At 38.2% G+C, this 21,930-nt stretch overlaps 1 protein-coding gene across 4 annotated transcripts in view; it reads right to left on the minus strand.

The window, feature by feature from the left end:
* Positions 1–21,930, minus strand: part of DLGAP5 (DLG associated protein 5) — a 45,911-nt gene that overhangs the window by 23,787 nt on the left and 194 nt on the right. For 3 of the 4 annotated variants that reach the window (XM_009006066.5, XM_035260580.3, XM_078334991.1), the window contains exons 2-11: positions 19,238–19,473; positions 14,902–15,095; positions 12,727–12,789; positions 11,546–11,630; positions 10,991–11,113; positions 9,964–10,034; positions 7,237–7,511; positions 5,722–5,849; positions 5,125–5,251; positions 2,814–2,899 (exon numbers count right to left, since the gene is read on the minus strand). In XM_009006066.5, the coding sequence (XP_009004314.1) occupies positions 2,814–2,899; positions 5,125–5,251; positions 5,722–5,849; positions 7,237–7,511; positions 9,964–10,034; positions 10,991–11,113; positions 11,546–11,630; positions 12,727–12,789; positions 14,902–15,095; positions 19,238–19,472 (1,387 nt within the window). In that variant the 5' untranslated portion in view covers position 19,473. Of the gene's footprint in view, positions 1–2,813; positions 2,900–5,124; positions 5,252–5,721; positions 5,850–7,236; positions 7,512–9,963; positions 10,035–10,990; positions 11,116–11,545; positions 11,631–12,726; positions 12,790–14,901; positions 15,096–19,237; positions 19,474–21,930 lie in introns of those variants that run through there. The other variant, XM_078334992.1, reaches the window with a different exon arrangement.

Here is a 21,930-nt window from a genome sequence, read left to right on the forward strand (position 1 = left end):
TTCATTCAGAATATATTTTCATTCAGAATATATTTTTGTACAAATAATAACAGATGTTAACATCACCCATGAAGTCATAACAAAAAAGCCAATACTATTCACTGTTACTTGCTTGGTTAGAAAAAAGTCTAAGTCAAAGGAATGACAGTCAATATTCTAATTACTTACATCTTTTAAGTTATATACCATTTTAGCACAGAGATATTAGGGAACATATATTGAAATTTTTAAAAAATTCTTGCTGATCCAAGATGGCCGATCGCTAACATCCTGGGACTGCAGCTCTCAGGGAAGGGGCGGAGAACTAGAGGACACCACACTTTCAGACAAATTCTGGTCGCTCACGGAGCAGGAGATCCCCCAGTGGAGGAAACACACAGGTGGCCAGCGCGACTCTCCCGGCCAGTGCAGCGGTTCCGTTGGCACCCCAGCGCGGCAGCTCTCGGAGCAGAGTAAACAGGTTCGGAGAACCCGCACGGGCCCCCAGCAGGACACCAGAGCCCGGTGCAGCCGCTGTGACGGCACCTCGGCGGGGCAGCGCTAGGCGCAGAGTAAATGGGACCGGTTCCCCTTCTGACCGAAGTTTGGAGCCCCGGGAAGGCAGAGTCGCCTACTACAGACACAAGAAGGAAGCCAGACAGGAGAATCCTGGGCAGAAAAGCACCATCACTTTTAACGCCGCTGCTCTGGCCCTGGGAACTAACAACCTGGACGTCCACTCAAGAGACCTAATCTGAAAGTTGGTAATTTCAAAGAGACAGGAGGATAAATTTACAATGACGGGAAGAAACCAGCGTAAAAAAGCTGAGAATACTCAAAGTCAGAACGCCTCTCCCTCTAAAGATGATCACAGCTCCACATCAACAATGGAACAAGGCTTGATGGAGAACGAGCGCCTCCTGATGACAGAATCACTCTTCAAGGAATGGATAATAACAAACTTCGGTGAGTTAAAAGAACATGTTGTAGCCCAAAGTAAAGAAACTAGGAACTTTGAAAAAAGGTTTGATGAAATCCTATTGAGAATAGACAACTTAGAGCAGAGTATGAGTGAATTAATGGAACTGAAGAATACAATACAGGAACTCCGAGAAGTATGCACAGGTTTAAACACTCGAATTGTTCAAGCAGAAGAAGGGATATGAGGTCAAAGTCCAACTTAATGAAATAAAACATGAAGAAAAGATTAGAGAAAAAAGGATAAAAAGGAATGAGCAAAGTCTCCAAGAAATGTGGGACTATGTGAAAAGACCAAATTTACATTTGATAGGTGTACCTGAATGCGACGGAGAGAATGAATCCAAGCTGGAAAATACTCTTCAGGATATTATTCAGGAAAATTTTCCTAAACTAGCAAAGCAGGTCAAAATTCAACCCCAGGTAATACAGAGAACACCACAAAGATATTCCTCAAGAAGAGCAACCCCAAGGCACATAATCGTTAGATTCACCAGGGTTGAAACGAAGGAGAAGATACTAAGGGCAGCCAGAGAGAAAGGTCATGTTACCCACAAAGGCAAGCTTATCAGACTTACAGCAGATCTCTCAGCAGAAACTCTACAAGCCAGAAGAGAGTGGGGGCCAATATTCAACATTCTCAAAGAACAGAACCTTCAGCCCAGAATTTCATATCCAGCCAAACTAAGCTTCACAACTGAAGGAAAAATAAAATCTTTTATGAACAAGCAAGAACTCAGAGATTTTATTACCACCAGGCCTGCTTTACAAGAGCTTCTGAAAGAAGCATTACACACAGAAAGAAACAACCAGTATTAGCCTTTCTAAAAATATACCAAAAAGTAAAGAGCACCAACATAAAGAAGAATTTACACCAACGAATGGATAAAACAGCCAGTCAACATCAAATGGCAGCAACCCTAAATTTAAATTGACTAAATCTCCCAATCAAAAGACACAGCCAAAACCCAATGGCATTTTACATCCAGACCTGTTTCACATGCAAGGATACACAAAGACTCAAAACAAAGGGATGGAGAAAGATTTACCAACCAAATGGAGAGCAAAAATAAATAATAAATAAATAAAAAGCAGGAGTTGCAATTCTCGTATCGGAGAAAATAGATTTTAAAGCAACAAAGATATAGTGGTAAAAGGATCAATGCAACAACAAGAGCTAACGATCCTAACACCCAGATACGAGACTTAGATTCAATGAGACAGAAAATTAATAAGGATATCAAGGACTCGAACTCAGATCCGGAACAAGTAAACTTAATAAATATTCATAGAGCTCTCCACTTCAAATACACAAAATATACATTCTTGTCAATACCACATCACACCTACCCATAAGTTTAAATGAAACATTGATTGGCCATTATTAATACTCAATTTTTTTTCAAAATAAAGCAATATTTCCATTTACTCTCCCTCTTTCTTCCTCTCCTTTACTTATTTTTTTTTCTTTCCTTCTCTCAAAAAAAAAAAAAAGAAATCAACTTGTAAACCTCTAGATCCAGGTCGGCAATGTCTCTCTCATTGCTTGATTTCCTTCCTTCCCTTCCCTCCCTCCCCGCTTCCTCCCTTCCTTCCTTCCTTCCTTCCTCCCTTCCTTGCTCCCTACCGTCCTTCTTCCCTCCCTTCCTGCCTTCCTCCCCCCTACAAAAAAAAAAAAAAAAAAAAAAAATTCTTGCTTTTTTATTGTTGACATCAGGTTAAAAAAGAAAAATTTTTGCTACTTTGAATAATAATGAAAATGTAAAGTTAGGTAATGCTATATTTTTCTGTTTCAGAGAAACATAGCCATAATAAAAGAAGCCAAGCAAAGACAAAAAATATAAATGTTCCCTCACCATCATCTGGAATGTCCAAGTCAAGCTTCCTGTCCCACTCGAGGCAATGTGAAGTTAATTTCTCAGTTTCTGACTGGAGGATATTTCTAAAATTATGACATACATTTCAGTTCTACAAGTGATTTTCACACTAGTATCTAGGTATTAGCATTATAACATAATACATAATATTAGGAAGTTATAAAAGGCAGGCACGATATTAATTTCCCAAAGTTGATACTGATTTATAAACCATGATATATTAAAATCCATAAATACAAGTTGATACCTTGTTGATATATCCTATTTTTTAAGCTAACATTTCTAGTTTGTTCTGTTTTTTTTCAGAGGCTGATCAAAGTCAGACATTCCTAAACATGCATTAGATTCTCTGCAATGTCCATGAAACTAAAGCCAACTCAACTGTCAAGAGTAAATTAAAGCAAATAACTGTTAAGTCCAGGATTACAGTGATAGAGCCTCACAGATTCTAATTATTAGGCTTTGCTTGCTTAAAGGTAGTGGTTCTCACTGGGCCAATTTTGCCCCCCTCTAGGGAACATTTGGTGATGTTTGGAAATATTTTTCACTGTCATGACTGGAGGAGTTATCTTAGTAGGAAAAACTGAATAAAGACTTCGTTTCTTTTTTTCTTTTTTGAGATAGTTTTGCTCTTCTTGCCCAGGTCGGAGTACAATGGCATGATTTCAGCTCAATGCAACCTCTGTCTCCCAGGTCAAAGCAATTCTCCTTCCTCAGCCTTCCAAATAGCTGGGATTATAGGCACCCACCACCCCACCCGGCCAATTTTTGTATTTTAACAGGGACAGGGTTTCACCATGTTGGCCAGGCTGGTCTTGAACTCCTGACCTCAGGTAATCCATCTGCCTCAGCCTCCCAAAGTGCTGGGAGATTATAGGCATAAGCCACTGCAACTGCCCAATTTTCTTTAAAAAAAAAAAAAAAAAAAAATTTAGAGACAGGAGCTGTAGCTCACATCCATAATTCCAACCAGCACTTTGGGAAGCCAAGGCAGGTGGATCACTTGAGCCCAGGAGTTCCAGACCAGCCTGGGAAACATGGTGAAAACCAATCTCTACTAAAAAAAAAAACACAAAAACAATTACCCGGGCGTGGTGGCACCTGTCTGTTATCAAAGAAAATAATTAAAATTTAAAAGATAAGTGAAAATCACCTAACTCAGTTTCCCCCCACTATATTAAGGTTAAAAAAATTTTAGTTTTAAATGTCCAGATATTAATATAAAATTCTTACGCTAGAAACCAACAGACATAGACCCAGCTCCTCAGGAGGCTAAAGCAGGAGGTTGGGAGTTCAAGGCTGCAGTGAGCCAAGATCGAGATACTGCACTCCAGCCTGGGTGACAGAGTGAGACCCTATCTCAAAAAAAAACCAAAAACCAAACCAAAACAAAAAATTTGAGTTGTTTATATTCAACAACACAGCATGACGATTAATGAATGAGAAAGCAGAAACGGTTTAGCTCTGACATTATCTAGTTGGTCAGATGTCTCAACAACTCAGTTGAACGACACAACGGATTTAGTTACCTCTAAAATCCCTTATAATGCTAAAATCCAGTGCCCTAAAAAGGAAATTAAGCCAGATGCAGTGGCTCATGCCTGTAATTATAACAATTTGGGAGGCTGAGGCAAAAGAATCACTTGAGCCTGTGAGTTCAAGACCAGCCTGGGCAATATTGTAAGACCCTGTCTCTACAAAAAAATAAAAAACAAAATTAGCTGCCCACTGGTAGGAGGATGGCTTGAGCTCAAGACGCGCAGGCTGCAGTGAGCTGAGATCATGCCACTGTACTCCAGCCTGGGAGACAGCCGTTTCAAATAAATAAATAAAATAAAGTCATTCTCAAAAAAGATATGTATAATACAACAAATGAATAGTAAAAATATAGTGAGATACTTCTCATCTATTTGATTTGCAAACAGAATAGTGTGTATTGTATGCTATTGTATTTTTAAGAAAGAAAAATTGTGTATGTTTGTATTTGTCTACATGCATTAACTATCCATGGAAATATTCACAAGAAATGAGTAACACTGGCCTTCATGAAAGGTTCACAATATGCAGTTGGGACACAGTGCTGAGAAGGAGACTTCTCACTTGTACCTTTTGAATTAGGAACCACATGAATGTACTAGCTATCAAAAAAAAATTTTTAATTTACAAGATAAGAGAAAATCACCAAACGTCAAGTTTCCTCCCACTGTATGAAGGTTAAAAATTTTCGGTTTTGGTTTTAAATGTCTAGACATTAATACAAAATTCTTACACTAGAAACAGACAGACATACCTGAAATATGGCACATCACGGTAGGGCTGAGATATTTGACCTTCATTTGTTTCAAGTGATGAGACTTCTTTTATTGGAAGGTCATTTGAATCTTTAGTAGTAGCTTCATTTTTATTTAAAATATGTTCTATAAAGAAAGTCTTACATATAATTTCCAAAGCAACAATTCCTAAAATGACAGCCCCTAAAAAAACCTTTTAAAAATCCTTCAGTTTTTTTCCATGTTTGATTTTAAAATTTTATTTCTGTCTGAATGACTTCATTCACATTTCCCCTAAAGTAGCTCTGAATATTTTTTTCTTTAAATTTACATTTATTTCCCCTTTTATCTGTATTCTTCATTCCAATTCTGTCTTCAGATATCTTTACCCATGCCTTCCCATCTTTTCTGACAGCGAGTTCATATATGACCCTTAGTTCATATCCTCAAATGATATGGTGAAAAAGGGCTCTAAATGAATCTGACAATAATCCAGAAAAGTAAAAATTTAAATTACTACACCTGAAAGTAAAAGATTTTTTTGTATTATCAACAACATTAATCTAAAAAATAAATACATTAAATAAATAAATAAATACATTAATTAAATACTATACCTTCATGCCCAACAGTCAGAGGACCCAAAGGACATTGCAATTTATTTGAATCCTGCTGCACTGTCTTGGTAGAGTAAGTTTTACATTTTTGTGCCAAAATTTCTTTTGTTGCTTCTTGAGATTTATCACTAAAAACAATAGCAAAAATATACACTTGATGAAACATGAACTCCATATATCTAATTTTAGGGGTTTCAAAGTTGTGTCACTTTTTATAAATCTTGGCTAAAAAGGAAATTCTTCTATTTTTAAAAAAATGTGCATTCTGGAGGGGAGAAAATTTAAACACCTATAGTGTAAATGTCCATCTTTACTAATTAATTGCAATGATATTAAATATTTTGAAGACTTCTTTTTGGTTTTTTTTGAGATGGAGTCTTGCCCTTTTGCCCAGGTTGGAGTGCAATGGCCTGCTCTTTGGCTCACTGCAACCTCCACCTCCTGGGTTCAACCAATTCTCCAGCCTCAGCCATCCAGAGTAGCTGGGATCACAGGCAAGTGCCACTGCGCCCGGTATCTTTAGCAGAGACAGGGTTTCATCATGTTGCACCAGGCTGGTCTTGAACTCCTGACCTCAGGTGATCTGCCCACCTCAGCCTCCCACAGTTCTGGGATTACAGGCATGAACCACCGGGACTGGTGATTTTGAAGATTTTTAAAATTTTTATTTATTTACTTTTTTTGGTGCCATGACTTGGATGAATATTTCTTAATAGAACATAAACACTTAATAGTCTTAGATGCTGCTGAGCAGTTTCTAGTATATTTGCTGTCAGCCAGTCTTTGCAAAATGATCTTGCCTTTTCTTTTAAAGGTTCCAACTAATTTTTCCTGTTTTATAAAGTAATCATTTTTGTCTTCAGAAGCAGTTTTTCTAAATACTGAGCCAGAAAAAAATGAGGAAAAAGTCATATCTGAGCTACAGTATTATAACAAGTTTCTTCTTTTGAAAAATGTTATTTGTGTTAAGTAACTCATTAAAAACAAAAAAACCCCAAATTGTATAGTGAAAATAATAATGCATAGGAAATATAGAAACTGTCAAGTACATTATTGTACCTTCTGAAGAATTTTTTAAAAGAAAAAAATTTCATGGTTCATAACTAACATAGTTCAATAGCTAAACAACTTTTTAAGAGCACAGGCTAGCCGGGTGCGGTGGCTCACACCTGTAATCCCAGCACTTTGGGAGGCCGAGGCGGGTGGATCACGAGGTCAAGAGATCGAGGCCATCCTGGTCAACATGGTGAAACCCTGTCTCTACTAAAAATACAAAAAATTAGTTGGGCATGGTGGCGTGTGCCTGTAATCCCAGCTACTCAGGAAACTGAGGCAGGAGAATTGCCTGAACCCAGGAGGTGGAGGTTGCGGTGAGCCGAGATTGCGCCATTGCACTCCAGTCTGGGTAACAAGAGCGAAACTCTGTCTCAAAAAAAAAAAAAGAGCACAGGCTAAATATAAGAAAGGCATTTATTACCCATCTTAGCAAGGGACTTATTAATATTACATTCTTACACTTCTGTTTTTGAAGGAGTCCAGGTGTAACTGGGTGTCAAAAAAGCATTGGCACTTCTGGGAGTCATAGGTGTTACTTGATAGGTCTTGAGACCATCCAGTGGCTGAAACGTAAAATCTTTAGGTGCGAAGGAATTCTTCCCTTTCATTTTTGCAGAATGTATCTCAGGTAAGTTTTCCATTTTTGATAAGACTCCATCTGGATCTTTTCCATTTGTTGCACTAGTTTGTGAATCCAAAGTATTTTCTTCACTATAGACTTCACAAGAAATACCCTAGGATGTGAGTTAACATAGTAAGATTTCTCTCTTCTGAGGATATATTCAACCAATTTTTATATGTCTGAAAACATGACAACTGAAATATATGTACTACGTGCATAATTTGAAAGACAAAAACAGATACAGTTAAGTGTATACATGGAATCCGAAGACCGGTTATGCTAAACCATTGCTATTCCCCAGGAATAGATAGAACCAATTCTTATTAAAAGACTAATATCAGCCGGCGTGGTGGCTCATGCCTGTAATCCAAGCACTCTGGAGGCCAAGGTGAGCAGATCACCTGAGGTTGGGAGTTCAAGACCAGCCTGACCAACATGGTGAAACCCGATTTAAAAAGAAAAAAGAAAAGAAAAGAAAAAGACTAATATCTTTTAGAAATTACAACAAACTAAAAGAGAATGGAAAATTAATATGGAAAAACTTATTCAACGAACATAGACCTTTTTACTTAAATTATGTTGATAATTACAATGGTTTAAAATCAGAAATCTAACATTATGGAATGACTATTGTTAAGGACCAAATCCTTTACTTAAACAACCTTAGATTACAAATAACCTTACCACAATACTTTTCAATGTGACACAAAAGATTAACCATATAAAATACAAAGCATATTTACTATTTCAAGTCAATTTATGACTTGGTATTTAAATATAATTTCTAGAGGTTTCTAGGCTTCTGATTTTTAATAAGATATGAACTCAAACCCAGGTATTTCAACCTGGACAAAAGTTTAAGTAGCAACACTGTTGAGGCTAGCATGGCGGTCAAAGCAAAAATTAGTGATGATCCTTAAGGGTAGAATAAATCTTAAGGGAGGACCTATAAGGTCCAGCTGCTTTATCTGCAAAGATTCATTGTATGTTTCCTTTCTTGATCTGTGTTTGATTTTTTACTAAGAATTTAGCTAGGTTACTTAATCTTTGTTACTTTTTTTAAATTAAGAAATTACACTGGTGGGGAACAGTGGCTCACACCTGTAATCCTAGCACTTTGAGAGGCCAAGGCAGGTGGGTCACCTGAGGTCAGGAGCTCAAGACCACCCTGGGCAACATGGTGAAATGCCATTTCTACCAAAAATACAAAAGTTAGATGGGTGTGGTGGCATACAGCTATAATCCCAGCTATTTGGGAGGCTGAGGCAGGAGAAGCACTTGAACCCTGGAAGTGGAGGCTGCAGTGAGCTGAGATGGCATCATTGCACTCCAGCCTGGGCAACGGAATGAGACTCTGTCTCAAAAAAAAAAAAAAAAAGAAATTATACCATAGATTTATAAGCCAAGGGATCCTCAAATGGGGCATATTTTTTTGAAGACCTTATTAGAAACCGTTGCAGATGCTGGCAGAAATTTTAGTTTAATTCTCACAACTACTCTATGTAGGTATTCCATATTAGGAATAAGAAAACAAACTCATAAATTACATAACTTGCCCAGGGTTATATAATATAGCTAATTGGAAGCAGAGGGAGTATTCAAACCCAGGCCTAAATGAATCCAAAGTCAATGCATTTCACCCCGCTCCATCCTATGTCTTGGCTAATTCCCACATAAAGGTTTCTCTCAGCTGTGTTTTTATTATTTTTCTCCATCTTCTAACCAAATTATGCTTTCCCTACATACAAAGCTCTGAAGGGTGCAGTGGCTCACATCTGTAATCCCAGCACTTTGGGAGGCCAAGGCAGGTGGATCACGAGGTCAGGAGTTTGAGACCAACCTGGCCAATATGGTAAAATCCCATCTCTACTAAAAATACAAAATTTAGTGGAGTGTGGTGGCACGTGCCTGCAGTTCCAGCTACTTGGGAGGCTGAGGCAGGAGAATCACCTGAACCTGGGAAGCAGAGGTTGCAGTGAGGTAAGATCATACCACTGCACCCCAGGCTGGACAACAAAGCGAGACTCTCTCAGAGAAAAAAAAAAAAAAAAAGCTCTGAAAATAAGATACCTGAAAAACAACAAGAACAAATCCTCTTGATGCTTTCTTATGGTCTGAGAAGTTTTTTATTTATTTTTTAATTTTATTTATTTAAATGGAGTTTAACTTGTTTACCCAGGCTGGGGTGCAACCGCACGGATCTTGGCTCACCGCAACCTCCGCCTCCCAGGTTCAAGCGATTCTCCTGCCTCAGCCTCCCGAGTAGCTGGGATTACAGGCATGCACCACCATGCCTGGTTAGTTTTGTATTTTTAGTAAGGACCAAGTTTCTCCATGTTGGTCAGATTAGTCTAGAATTCCTGACCTCAGATGATCTGCCTGCCTCGGAATCCCAAAGTGCTGAGATTACAGGTTTGAGTCACCGTGCCTGGCCTGGTTCAGGAAGTTTTAACATACATGTAGGTTAACCTCTTGAAGCAGTTCTGTCTGTTTAATTTCAACTTTATGAAAGTAGCAATGAGATTTTCAAAGCATCTAGAAGTAAAAAGATGTTTATTCTCTACCTTGTCAGGTTTTGTTTCTATGTTTTTGGCAGGTCTTCCTTTATTTGGCACCTTTCTTTCTGGTTCGTTTTCTAAAATAACAATAAAATAAAATATTTTACTAGATAGAAATGCTACATTAAAATACTAGGTAACTTGGGAAAGGAAAAGAAGAAACAGGAGAAATACATGTTTTGAAGGATTTTTATTATAAAAAGCCATATTATAAAAGAGGTTAAAAACAAATGGAATTTCCTGCCAAGTACAGACCATCTGCTTTCAAAGCCAGAGTGTTTCACCTTTTCCCTCTGAATACCAAATACAAATTGAGTATCCCGTATCCAAAATGCTTGAAACCAGAGGTATTTTAGATTCCAGATTTTGGAATGTATATACTATACTTACAGGTTCAGCATACCTGATACAAAAATCTAAAATCTGAAATACTCCAGTGAGCATTTCCTTTGAGCATGACCTTTAAATGTCATGTCGTTGCTCAAGATTTTGAATGTTTTGATTAGGGTTGCTCAACCTGTACATATTTATTACAATTAGAAAAATACAAAAGACTATGAAGAACAGCAATGAAAAGATCACCCAGATTCCATTACTCTGTTGTCACTTAGAGTATGGTTTTCCAGTCCTATATCCACATAATCACATACTGTTTTTTAGAATTGTGATCCTACTGTACAGTTTGACCTGCTTTTCTTTGCCCACTTAATATATCATGAACCATGTCATTAAGTGCTCTTTTATAATATTGTTCTTAATGGCTACATTATATTGCCCCAAATAAATGAACTATGATTTATCAGGACCATTAATTTTTCATTTTGAAACACTGCTTATACCAATTCAGGTCTTCAATGTTTGGGCATCCATGATGTGCCAACTGGATGTCAAGACACAGAATCTAGTTTCAGGAATTACAATTTCCTGTTTCCTTCTCTCCTACTCAAAGTACTTGTTGATTTTTGAAACAGAATACAAAAACCTCAAGGACCAAACATTCTAGTTCAGTAACTGATCAAGGAATAGTTCTTACCATTAGCAGCTCTTCTGACTGGCTTTCTTGCTGTGGTAGATGAGACTGTTCTGGGAACCTGCTTTGCCGCTTCAGTAGCTGATCGAGTCATTCTCAATGCCATGGGCATTACAGGCTGCACAACTGTGTGGAAAAAAAATAATCAAATGTCCTTTGTAGTTATTAAATTATGGCTGTGAAGCCGGGCATGGTAGTACATGCCTGTAGTCCCAGCTACTCAGGAGGCTGAGGCGGGAGGATCACTTTAGCCCAGAAGTTTGAAACCAGCCTGGGCAACATAGAGAGGTCCCATTATCTAAAAAAACTGTAAAAATCAGCTGGGCATGGTGGCAAGCCTGTAGTTCTAGCTACTTAGGAGGCTGAAGTGGGAGGATCACTTGAACCCAGGAGGTGGAGGCTCCAGTGAGCTATGATTGCGCTACTGCACTCCAACCTGGGCGACAAGCCTGTCTCAAATAAATAAATCAATAGATTCCAGTTGACCTTCTGGACACTTAAAAAAAATTATGGCTGTGGTAGCCTTAGAGAATTTATAGTAATTGCTAATATTCCTACCTTTTTTCTCTTTGTCTGACACTTTCTTTTCAGAAGTTTTTCTTTGACCAGGTCGGACTGCTTGAACATCACTGTCATCATCCATCTATTTAAGAGATTAGGTGCCATGTGATTTAATTGCAAAATGAATCAAAGCACCACATTTTTAATCCATAAATTGATTCCTCATCTGAAATATGATCGTTGTAAATGACCCAACCAAAAAAAAAAAAACCTACTAACCCAAATAAAATGAGATAAAATAAAAAAGCTTTCCATTAAGCTTCCAAAAAAGCTTACATCCTTTTTCAGAATCACAGATTTTAGAAAATGCAAATAACCTAAGCTATTAAAAACTGCTAACTATAACTTGCCTTCTGAAGGTTTTTAAACACTCCAGACATGCTTTCACTTCAAGAGATTTTAATTTTGCCTAGAAAATGCTTCTCCTGGATAAAAAGCTCTTTTCCATGGTTCTCTCCTGTACTCCCATAATGACTTTACTCAAAAGGCTTTCATCTCAGAGAGGCCTTCCTTGACTGCTCAATCAAAATTCTACCCCCCACACCTACTTCTAGCACATCCCATCTCCCTTTTAAAAAATCTCCTCCATAATACTTATGCTCTTCTAACATATTATGTTTGTTTTTTTTTTTTTTTAACTGCCTTACATGTAAGTTCCACAAAGACAGGAAATTTATTATTATATTCAAAAGCTCACAACAATGCCAGGAACATCATAGCAATGCAAAATCAATTACATATGCATATGTGGAACTTAGCTTCCTTCCCTGATAAAGAGGCATACTAATTCCCTTTGCCCACTTCACTTTTAGTAACCCTCCTAATATCTTTATTACAGTATTGTGAAGACCCATAAGTTTATAACACCTACCCTGTGTGTTTTCCTCCCCATCTGCATTTTATGCAGGTAACTTGAATGCATAACATGAACCCAGTAAACAAAACAAGAGTGTGACACAAAGACAGTTTGCCATGGATCTCATAAGGAATGTTGGAGCAAATATTTTAAGTGAAATTACTCTACATCACCATACCAAAAACAGTGACTTTCATACCTGTTAACTCTAGTAAATTAACCATTATGCTTGATTCTGATACTAGATTAAAAGTGAATTTATTCACTCTGAAAAAAAGTACAATTTATCATTTTAGTAACAATTATCTACTATCAACTATACCTTAGTCTGCTCCATTTGGTCTTTGGCCTTTGACCTTGTAATCCGTACAGAAGATGAAATAGCCTTAGAATATTCAAAAGAAAATAAACTTTAAAAAAACGAACTGGCAAATAAGAAAAAAAAAAAGAACTGGCAAAGGTTTACTTCCATATCTTATTACAAAATAAAGTTCTCTTTTTAAAGTTAAATTCTATCCTTAATCCCTTATAGCAGCAAAAATATACTTACTTAAATTCCTATTTTTTTCTGGTTCTAGCCTGATTTAAATTAAGTTTAAGTCAATAACTTCAAAAATCACTCATATTTCTCAATGAGAAAGAAATTTCAAACCACATTTTCCAGGTATTGTAATCCTCATTAATATGATTAACTAGACAGTAAGAATGCCACAGATGAGCAGATTAGAGTTATTAGGATCTTTGTTTTCTATTTATAAAAAGCTATCTTACAGCTTTCCTAGTTTTGAGTTCTAACAATTTGCTTTTGATTCTCATGATTATGCACTTGTCCACTGTCCATAAGAAAACAGAGACTTGATCACAAAATGTGGAAAACTCTAGCAAGAGAAAAAATGATTAAAAAGTGATAAGATATTTACTAAGTCTGTAAAATTCCTTAAAAAGCATAATCACAGACTTCTCTAGATTAGAAACCATTTTTTTCTAATCAGTGAAAACCTAGTGCTAAAAACTAGTCTTTCTTCTAGAGTGCATAAAGAAAGCAGAATTCATCAATGGCTACCGTAAAAACAGAATATAAAAACACTGATTGGTGAATCTTATTATTTAATACCATGATGTACCTCTGTTCCTATTTAACACTTTTTAAATAGTTGTTTGGAGTTTAGACCAGTGATTGGTATCCTACATATTCTTGAAAAGCCAGCTTAAATCTAACCCTTTCCAAGAGTAGTTCTTTGTTGTTCCTCCAAACAGAAACAATCTCTCCCTCCTCTCATATAGAAAATATTTATCTATATCTTGCCACCTTGAATTGTATCCTATTAGTTTTGGTCTCTTCCATATTATACTAAGGTTATACCAGAGTAAATAATCAAGGATCTGTCCAATGAATCAATGAGATTCACAATGCCAAGAATAATATTCAAGTTTTACTTAAATCAGGAATGTACATACAGTCAATGAGATCATCAGTGACTACAAATTTACAATCTAGCTGCTTTTGTTCAAACTTTATCCTTCCTGACTCACTGACCACACTCTCCTTTAGATTACTCTGCCTTTAACCTTCTATCCTTTTAGTTCTCTTGCCTCTCTGCCCAGTCCTCAGCCTGGTACCTGACTTCTGCCCACCTGAAGGTGCTCTCTAGAGTCCACTTTTTCATAATTTTATATATCCTAATTGGAATGGTCTCAGTCCCACAGCTTAAATTCCTGTCCATACTCCCAGTATTATATCCTAAATCTACATCCTAGCACCAATTTCCATCTTGCTTTCCAAATTTTTACTCACTGGTATCTAGATGTTTTACACAAGTTTAAGATTTTTAAAAAAGGTTATTAGCATGCACCCACTTAAACCTGTTCCTTTTCTTGTCTTATCTCTTTTAGCAGCAGCATAATTTATATGGTTAATCAAACTAATAGCTTCAGAATCTTCTCTCTGCTTTTTCAATTTCCTTTACCTCTCACCATCTACTCGGCCACCAGTCCTGTCAAATGCCTTTCTTCAGATGTCTTACACCTAGCTTCTCATTTTAAAACCCACTGCCCCTTTCCACCTATTCTAGCCCACCTATTCCATTACAGTAGTCTCACAATTGGTCTCCCTATCTATAAATGCTTCCCTTTCCAGACTAAAATCTTCAGGGCTATGGTATTTTCCTGAATTATTAATTTGACGGTGGCACTACCCTTATTTAAAACTTCTCCTGATTCTTCATAACCTACAGGATAAACACGAAATTCTTTGCATAACATTGTTCTCCCTGGTTCTATCCATTTTACTAGTTTTATCCCATGTCAGCTTACCTACAGCTATCTCAAGAGACCTGATTTTCATTCTTCTGAGCTACTATTATGTCACTCCCACCTTCTACCAACCACTTAAGTAAATAAAGAGACTAAGTGAAAGGGGTTATTTTAGTCATTTAATGTCTCGAAGAAAATTCCAAATAAAAGAAACTATTCCTTTTTATTAAGACACTAAATTTACCTTTTTTGGCTCAGCTTTCACAGCATTCTGGTCTGATAAAAGAAAACAAGGCATATCAGGTCTATAACGACCCACTTTAAATATTCCTCGTTTAGCTTTCTCTCTCTGCTCTTTCAATTTTTGAAGTTGCTTTTCTTCTTTGTATTTTTGGAGCATTTGTTTTCGTTGATCACCCAGAACAGTTTTCATTGACTCTAGGCAGGAAAAAAAACCATAACAGCACAGTATATAAAACATTTCAGATGAAAAATTATATAAATGTCTAAACAATTATTTTGTGTCATTTCAACTGCTCCTAAAAAATGCTTTCAATAAGCCAGGCACAGTGACACATCTGTAGTCCAACCTACTGGGGAGGCTGAGGCAGAAGGATCACTGGGCCCAGGAGTTCAAGTTCAGCTTGAGTAACATAGCAAGACTACTCCACAAAAAGGAAATGCTTTTAATATTTCCTGTTAATTCTTTAGCACTCTAACCACAAGTTATTTCAACCCCTAGTCTTTTAAAATTTATATTCATTTTGCCTTCATGTGTTCAAATATTAAATGCTTGCTATGTACTAGGCATCTATTACTTCACTTTTACATTAATTAACTTGTATGATAGCCAGCATCCAAGCTGACCTCTACCGATCCTCACTTTCTGGTAGTCTTGCCCTGTGTCATCCCCTCTCACTGAATAGGGCTGACTCGTGTGATCAAGAGAGTATTACAGGAATAATGGAGCATGACTTCTAAAACTAGGTAGTGTTTGCATTGCTCTCTTGAAGAGTCATTTGCTCAGGGAAGCCAGGTGCTATGTGGGGCCTTAAGAATACTCAAGCAGTCCTATCAAGATGTCCATATGACAAAGAACTACGGCCTCCTGCCAAAAGCCAGCACCAACTTGCTGTTCATGAATCCATCATCCTGGGGTCAGATCCTCCTGTTTCAGTTAAGGCTTCAGATATACCTCTGGATGACATCTTGGCTCAAATTCCTGACCCACAAAAATTGTATTAAATAATCAATGTTTATTGTTTTAAGCTAAGTTTTGGGATAAATAATACAATTATAGGTGCTATTTATTATAATAGATGTACTCCATTCCTTCTCATCTATTCAGGGACATTCTTCCAGCAACTTATCCTCTCACTCAACTATTTTTTCCTCTACTGAATTGTTGCTATTACAAAGTTACAAACATGTAGCAATTTCTCTAGTCCCATTTAAGGCAAAATTCTTCAAGAGAGTTATCTGTATTTCTACTTCCAACACTTTTTTTTTTTGAGACGGAGTCTCACTCTGTCACCCAGGCTGGAGTGTACTGGCGTGATCTTGGCTCACTGAAACCTCTGCTTCCTGGGTTCAAGCAATTCTCCTGCCTCAGCCTCCCTAGGAGCTAGGATTACAGGCACGTGCCACCATACTCGGCTAATTTTTGTATTTTTAGTAGAGATGGGGTTTCACCATGTTGCCCAGGCTAATCTTGAACTCCTGACCTCAGGTGATCCACCCACCTCAACCTCCCAAAGTACTAGGATTACAGGCATGAGCCACTGCACCTGAGTTACTTCCAACACTCTTTACAACCCCCCTCTTATTTTCAAAATTATGAAAAATTTCTAATATACAATCAGAATTATAATGAACCTCATAAGCCTATTACCTAGATTCAATGATTATGAATATTTTCCTGGAGTTGTTTAAAACAAATTATACTTAGAAGATTTCATCTCTAAATACTTCAGTATATACTTTTAAAAAACAAAGACATTTCCTTTCATAGCCTTAATACATCATCATCACACTAAACAAAATCAGCAGTAATTTCTTGTTGTCTATTACAGGGTCCAGATTTAAACTTCTCTATTTGCTTCAAAGAGGACTTTTAAGCCATCTATTTATTTAAATCAAGAACCAAGTAAGATCTACATATTTTATTTGGATGTCTTTTTTTTTTTTGAGACCGAGTCTTGCTCTGTTGCCAGGCTGGAGTGCAGTGGCACAATCTTGGCTCACTGCGATCTCCACCTCTGGGTTCAAGCGATTCTCCTCCCTCAGTCTCTGGAGTAGCTGGGTTTATAGGCACGCACCATCATACCCAGCTAATTTTTGTATTTTTAGTAAAGATGAGGTTTCACCATGTTGGCCATGATCTCCTGACCTCATGATCTGCCTGCCTCCCAAAGTGTTGGGATTAAAGGCGTGAGCCACCATGTCTTTTAAGTCTCTCCATACAAAACAAATCCTCCTCCCCACTCTTTATGCCTTGTCTTACTGACAAAAGGTAGTCAGCCGGTTTTCCTACTGAATGTCCTGCAAGCTATATTTGTTTACTCATTCCTCTAGGCCCCATGTTTTCTATAAACTAGAAATTATATTTAAGGGTTTGATTATACTCACCCATTCCAATCTGAGTTTCACTCCCTGACTCTCACTCCACCAAACTATTCATCAATATCACCAATGACTTCCACAGTGGTGAAGTCCAAATTCTCACCTCTCATATACTGGATCTAACAAGCAATACTAATATAGTTAATCAGTCTCTCCTCCTTGATATGCACTTTTCCACTTGGTTTCTAGGATAGCACATTCTTCTGGTTATCCTCTTGCATTACTTTGCACTGTTCCCTGGTTCTTTACTAGCTTTCCCTTGACTTTTCATATTTTAATATCAACTAAATTATTGCAATAGTCTAGTTACTGCTCTTCCTGATGCCATACCTACTAACCCACAATCTATTCTCAACACAGCAGCCAAAGTGATCTTTTTTTTTTTTTTAAGGACAGGATCTCTTTGTGTTGCCCAGGTCTGAGTACAGCGGCTATTCACAGGCACCCTCATAGTACACTAAAGCTTCAAACTCCTGAGCTCAAGATCTTCCTGTGTCAGCCTCTGGAGTAGCTAGGGCTACAGGCCTGGCTCCAAAGTGATCCTTTTAAAACATAAATCAGACTAAATAAACACTCATTAATGGCCTCTCATTTCAGAGTGAAAGCCAATGTCCTTATAATGATGGCCCTTAGGATTCTATGCAATCTGTCTCCCTTGTTCATTCTTTTCTAGCCAGTTACCTACTTGATTTCTCTAAAACATCAGGCACACTCCCATCTCTAAGCCTCTGCATCTTTATCCTAAAATAAAGGATATTTTAATAGCATATTGACAGACTTTTATTTGAAAGATTTTGGTTAAGAAATGGAGCATTTGAGAGGACAAGAGTACAGGCCAGGTGACGACTTAGGAGGTAATACTACTACCCATTCCCAGAAAAAAATTTTGGTTCTTTCTGTCACTCCCCATTTATCCTAGCGTTATTTCAATGCCATCTAGCTCCTAATGCCTGCTATATGAACACAACAAATAGGAGTATGGTGACTCCTGACTAAAGTCATTTCTGTTTCCTTTCTCTTCTCTGTGGCATCCTTTGCCTTCTTCATTTTTTTTTCTTTTTGAGACGGAGTTGCGCTCTCCTTACCCAGGCTGGAGTGCAATGGCGCGATCTCGGCTCACCGCAACCTCCATCTCCTGGATTCAGGCAATTCTCCTGCCTCAGCCTCCTGAGTAGCTGGGATTACAGGCAGGCGCCACCATGACCAGCTAATTTTTGTATTTTTAGTAGAGACGGGGTTTCACCATGTTGACCAGGATGGTCTCGATCTGTTGACCTCGTGATCCACCCGCCTCGGCCTCCCAAAGTGCTGGGATTACAGGCATGAGCCACCGCGCCCAGCCCCCTTTGCCTTCTAAGACGCTCTATTTTCAACTTTTTCTGAGATTATTCCTTTCTTCCTTAGTTGGTTCTTTTCATCCTAATGGTCCCAGTCCTTCTGGGGAAACTGCAAGGATGAATTCTTTGCTGTTTTCTTAGTAATGTTTCCATTGACAAAGTACTCTCATTTCATGTATTCTTTATTCTATTTATATGTTTCTTATCAATTTATCTAGTCAACACTTATCTTACCCAAGCTCCATAAGAACTTTAGGATTTCTACAGGGCAATATGGATAACAAAGTATTATAATATTCCATAGGTAAATGGCTTTGCCTAAGAGACAGTAGTTGTAGAAAACAGATTTTAAGGAACCAGGAGCCATGGCTCACGCCTGTAATCCCTGCACTTTGGGAGACTGAGGCAAAAGAATTCCTTGAGCCAGGAATTTGAGGTTACAGTGAGCACACCACTGCATTCCCACCTGAGTGACAGAGTGAGACCCTGCCTCTTGTATTAAAAAAAAGAAAAGTTATTTAAAACAGTATTTCAAAACTCTTCTGGCCAGGGTTTTTTAACTCACACAGGCATTAAATCAACTATTATTCGCTCTTAAAATTACAACAGATCTTTACTTACTTGGCTTGACATTGGCCTTTTCTGGAACAAACTCTTGAGATGTCTCATCTAATTCAACAAGAATTCTACCTTCCAAGGTTGGAATATTTACATCTTTCAAACCAAAGTGTCTATTTCGTTCATATTCCTTATGTCTGCTTTCTTTCTGAGACAGTGATTTCCTGTGAGCAATTTTGGTTCTAATCATTTCAGTACTTAAATCCTTCCTATGTCGACTGGCAAAATGTGAAGACATCCTGTCAAGGAAAAGCACAAAACCCAACTTACATGAATTTTCATTATTTAAAAAATTAAGATTACAGTTCATCTCCTGTCCCACTTCAGGGCCTTCTGAAATAAAATATGAAAATGCACAATGAAATAAGTATGTAACACTGATAAGTGGGAAGGAGATTATCAGAGCATAGGAAGCTACAACCGATTTGGGAGTTTTAAATAGGAACTTGCTTGACCGATGAAGAGAAAGCCAAGAAGCTATAGTACAGAATAAAAGAGGCTCTGGGCTTACCATAGAGAACACCGCAAAAAGAAAAGCATGAACTATAGATGAATAGGGTAAGTAAGTGAAGAACTGTGTATAGAATGGTTTCCTTACCCATGATGATGAATGCAGGTAGTCTAACATTTCTTCAAAAGCCAAAAAAACAAAAACCCCACACCAGGTGCCTCCTAGTCATGTAGGAACAATCAACAGGCAACTGGACACAGATAGTTGGATAGAGAGGCACAGGGAAAGGTATGTGGAAATGAACAAGAAGCTTCCATGCTCCCTCAGGTAGCACTGCTGGTTAGGAACCTGCATGTGTTCACCTATCTAGAAGCTCTCAAAACCCAGGTTTTGTTTTTTGTTTTTTTTAAAATGTCAGCTTCATTACATACACATGAGTGATTAAATCATTGGCCATTGGTGATCAAATCAACCTTCAGCTCCTCTCCCCCCACCTCGCAGAGGTTGTGAGGTGGGGCTGAAAGTCCCAACTCTCTACTCCTGGCTTGGTCTGTCTAGTGACCAGCCCCAATCCTGAAGCTACTTAGAGGCCTCCAGCCATCTGTCAATCATTAGCATACAAAAAGATATCCAAGGATTTTAGGCGTTTTCCAGAAAACAGAACAAGACCAAATATATAGTTCACAATAACCGTATCACTTTGCTCCATTATTTTCATCCATACAAGAACAAGAAATCATATAGTTTAGGCCCGCCTGGTGGCTTAGGCCTGTAATCCTACCACTATGGGAGGCAGAGGCGGGAGGACTGCTTGAGCCCAGGAGTTCAAGACCAGCCTGGGCAACATAGCATAACCCCGTCTCTATAAATTTAAAAAAAGAAAAGCCATACATACACACATGCACACTCACAAGATCATATAGTTTACTTGGCACAACCTTTTTCTAGGAAAGATCTATATTCAAGCAAAACAAAAGAGGACAATAAAGACGATGTCAGTGGATCCAACTGGGGAGAACAAAGAAAAGTGGAGTTTGAGGGGGTCACCAGTGTAGCTGGTACAGAAAACCACCAAGCCAAACTGGAGAAAGGGTACTGATTCTCAGAAGTCTTGGCAGTTAAAAAAAAAGGGGGGGGGGGGGATGGGGGAAGGTTCTGTGATAGACACACTATGGTATAATCTTCAACAAGAACTAAATCTACTAGAAAACTCCAGATAATGGAAAAATTGGCACAAGAAATGCAATAAATTGTTACACGATTCTAAGCAATCAACAAAGTATAAAAAATGAGAATCTGGGCTGGGTGTGGTGGCTCACGCCTGTAATCCTAGCGCTTTGGGAGGCAGAGGCGGGCAGATCACCTGAGGTTGGGAGTTTGAGACCAGCCTGACCAACATGGAGAAACCTCATCTCTACTAAAAACACAAAATTAGCCAGGCACGGTGGTGGGTGCCTGTAATACGAGCTACTTGGGAGGCTGAGGTAGGAGAATCACTTGAATCCGGGAGGCAGAGGTTGCGGTGGGCCGAGATTGTGCCATTGCACTCCAGCCTGGGCAACAAGAGCAAAACTCCACCTCAAAAAAAAAAAAAAAGAGACTCTGTCTGACCTGCATGTCAACTGACTGTACTTTTTATCAAGAACTCTCTTCCACTATTTATCTCCGGCAGTATTAATTTGGTAAATGTTGAAGAACAACTAAGGCTTATGTATTAGTTATTTTAAATAGGGGATAGCACTATCCACAGCAACAGAGAGAAAGAGCGAGAACATTAAAGGTATAATTATCAGAATAACCCTGAAAGGCGGTTACTATTATCTCTCATGAACAGATGGGGTAAATTAACTGCTCACTTTAGCATAGTTAAAAGCTGGTGGAGCTGGGATCCCAAGCCAGGCAGCCTGGCTCTTGACAAACACCTAAATTTTGTTTGGCTGAGTGGCGTTTCCTCCGGCTTGCAAGTCTAGACTGCGTTAATTTTGCATGACTTGAGGTTCTCAATCGGGCGTTTTTAGTCGTCATGGTATCTGGGAAGAGCTACGGGAATTTATTGTCGGAGCTAGGGATGCTAAACGTCCCTCGACGTAAAGAATAATTTCACCCCAAATGCCAATTACGCCCCGGTGGTGAAACGCTGACTAGTAGATAGGTCACGGCAAACAGACTGACTCTTCTGGAGACTCGCTTTATCAGCTTCCGAAAGGGCAAGGTAACACAGTCCTAGAGGAGCCTGCCTCTGACT

This window comes from Callithrix jacchus, chromosome 8 (assembly GCF_049354715.1).
Source record: "Callithrix jacchus isolate 240 chromosome 8, calJac240_pri, whole genome shotgun sequence".
NCBI classification, from domain to species: Eukaryota; Metazoa; Chordata; class Mammalia; order Primates; family Cebidae; genus Callithrix; species Callithrix jacchus.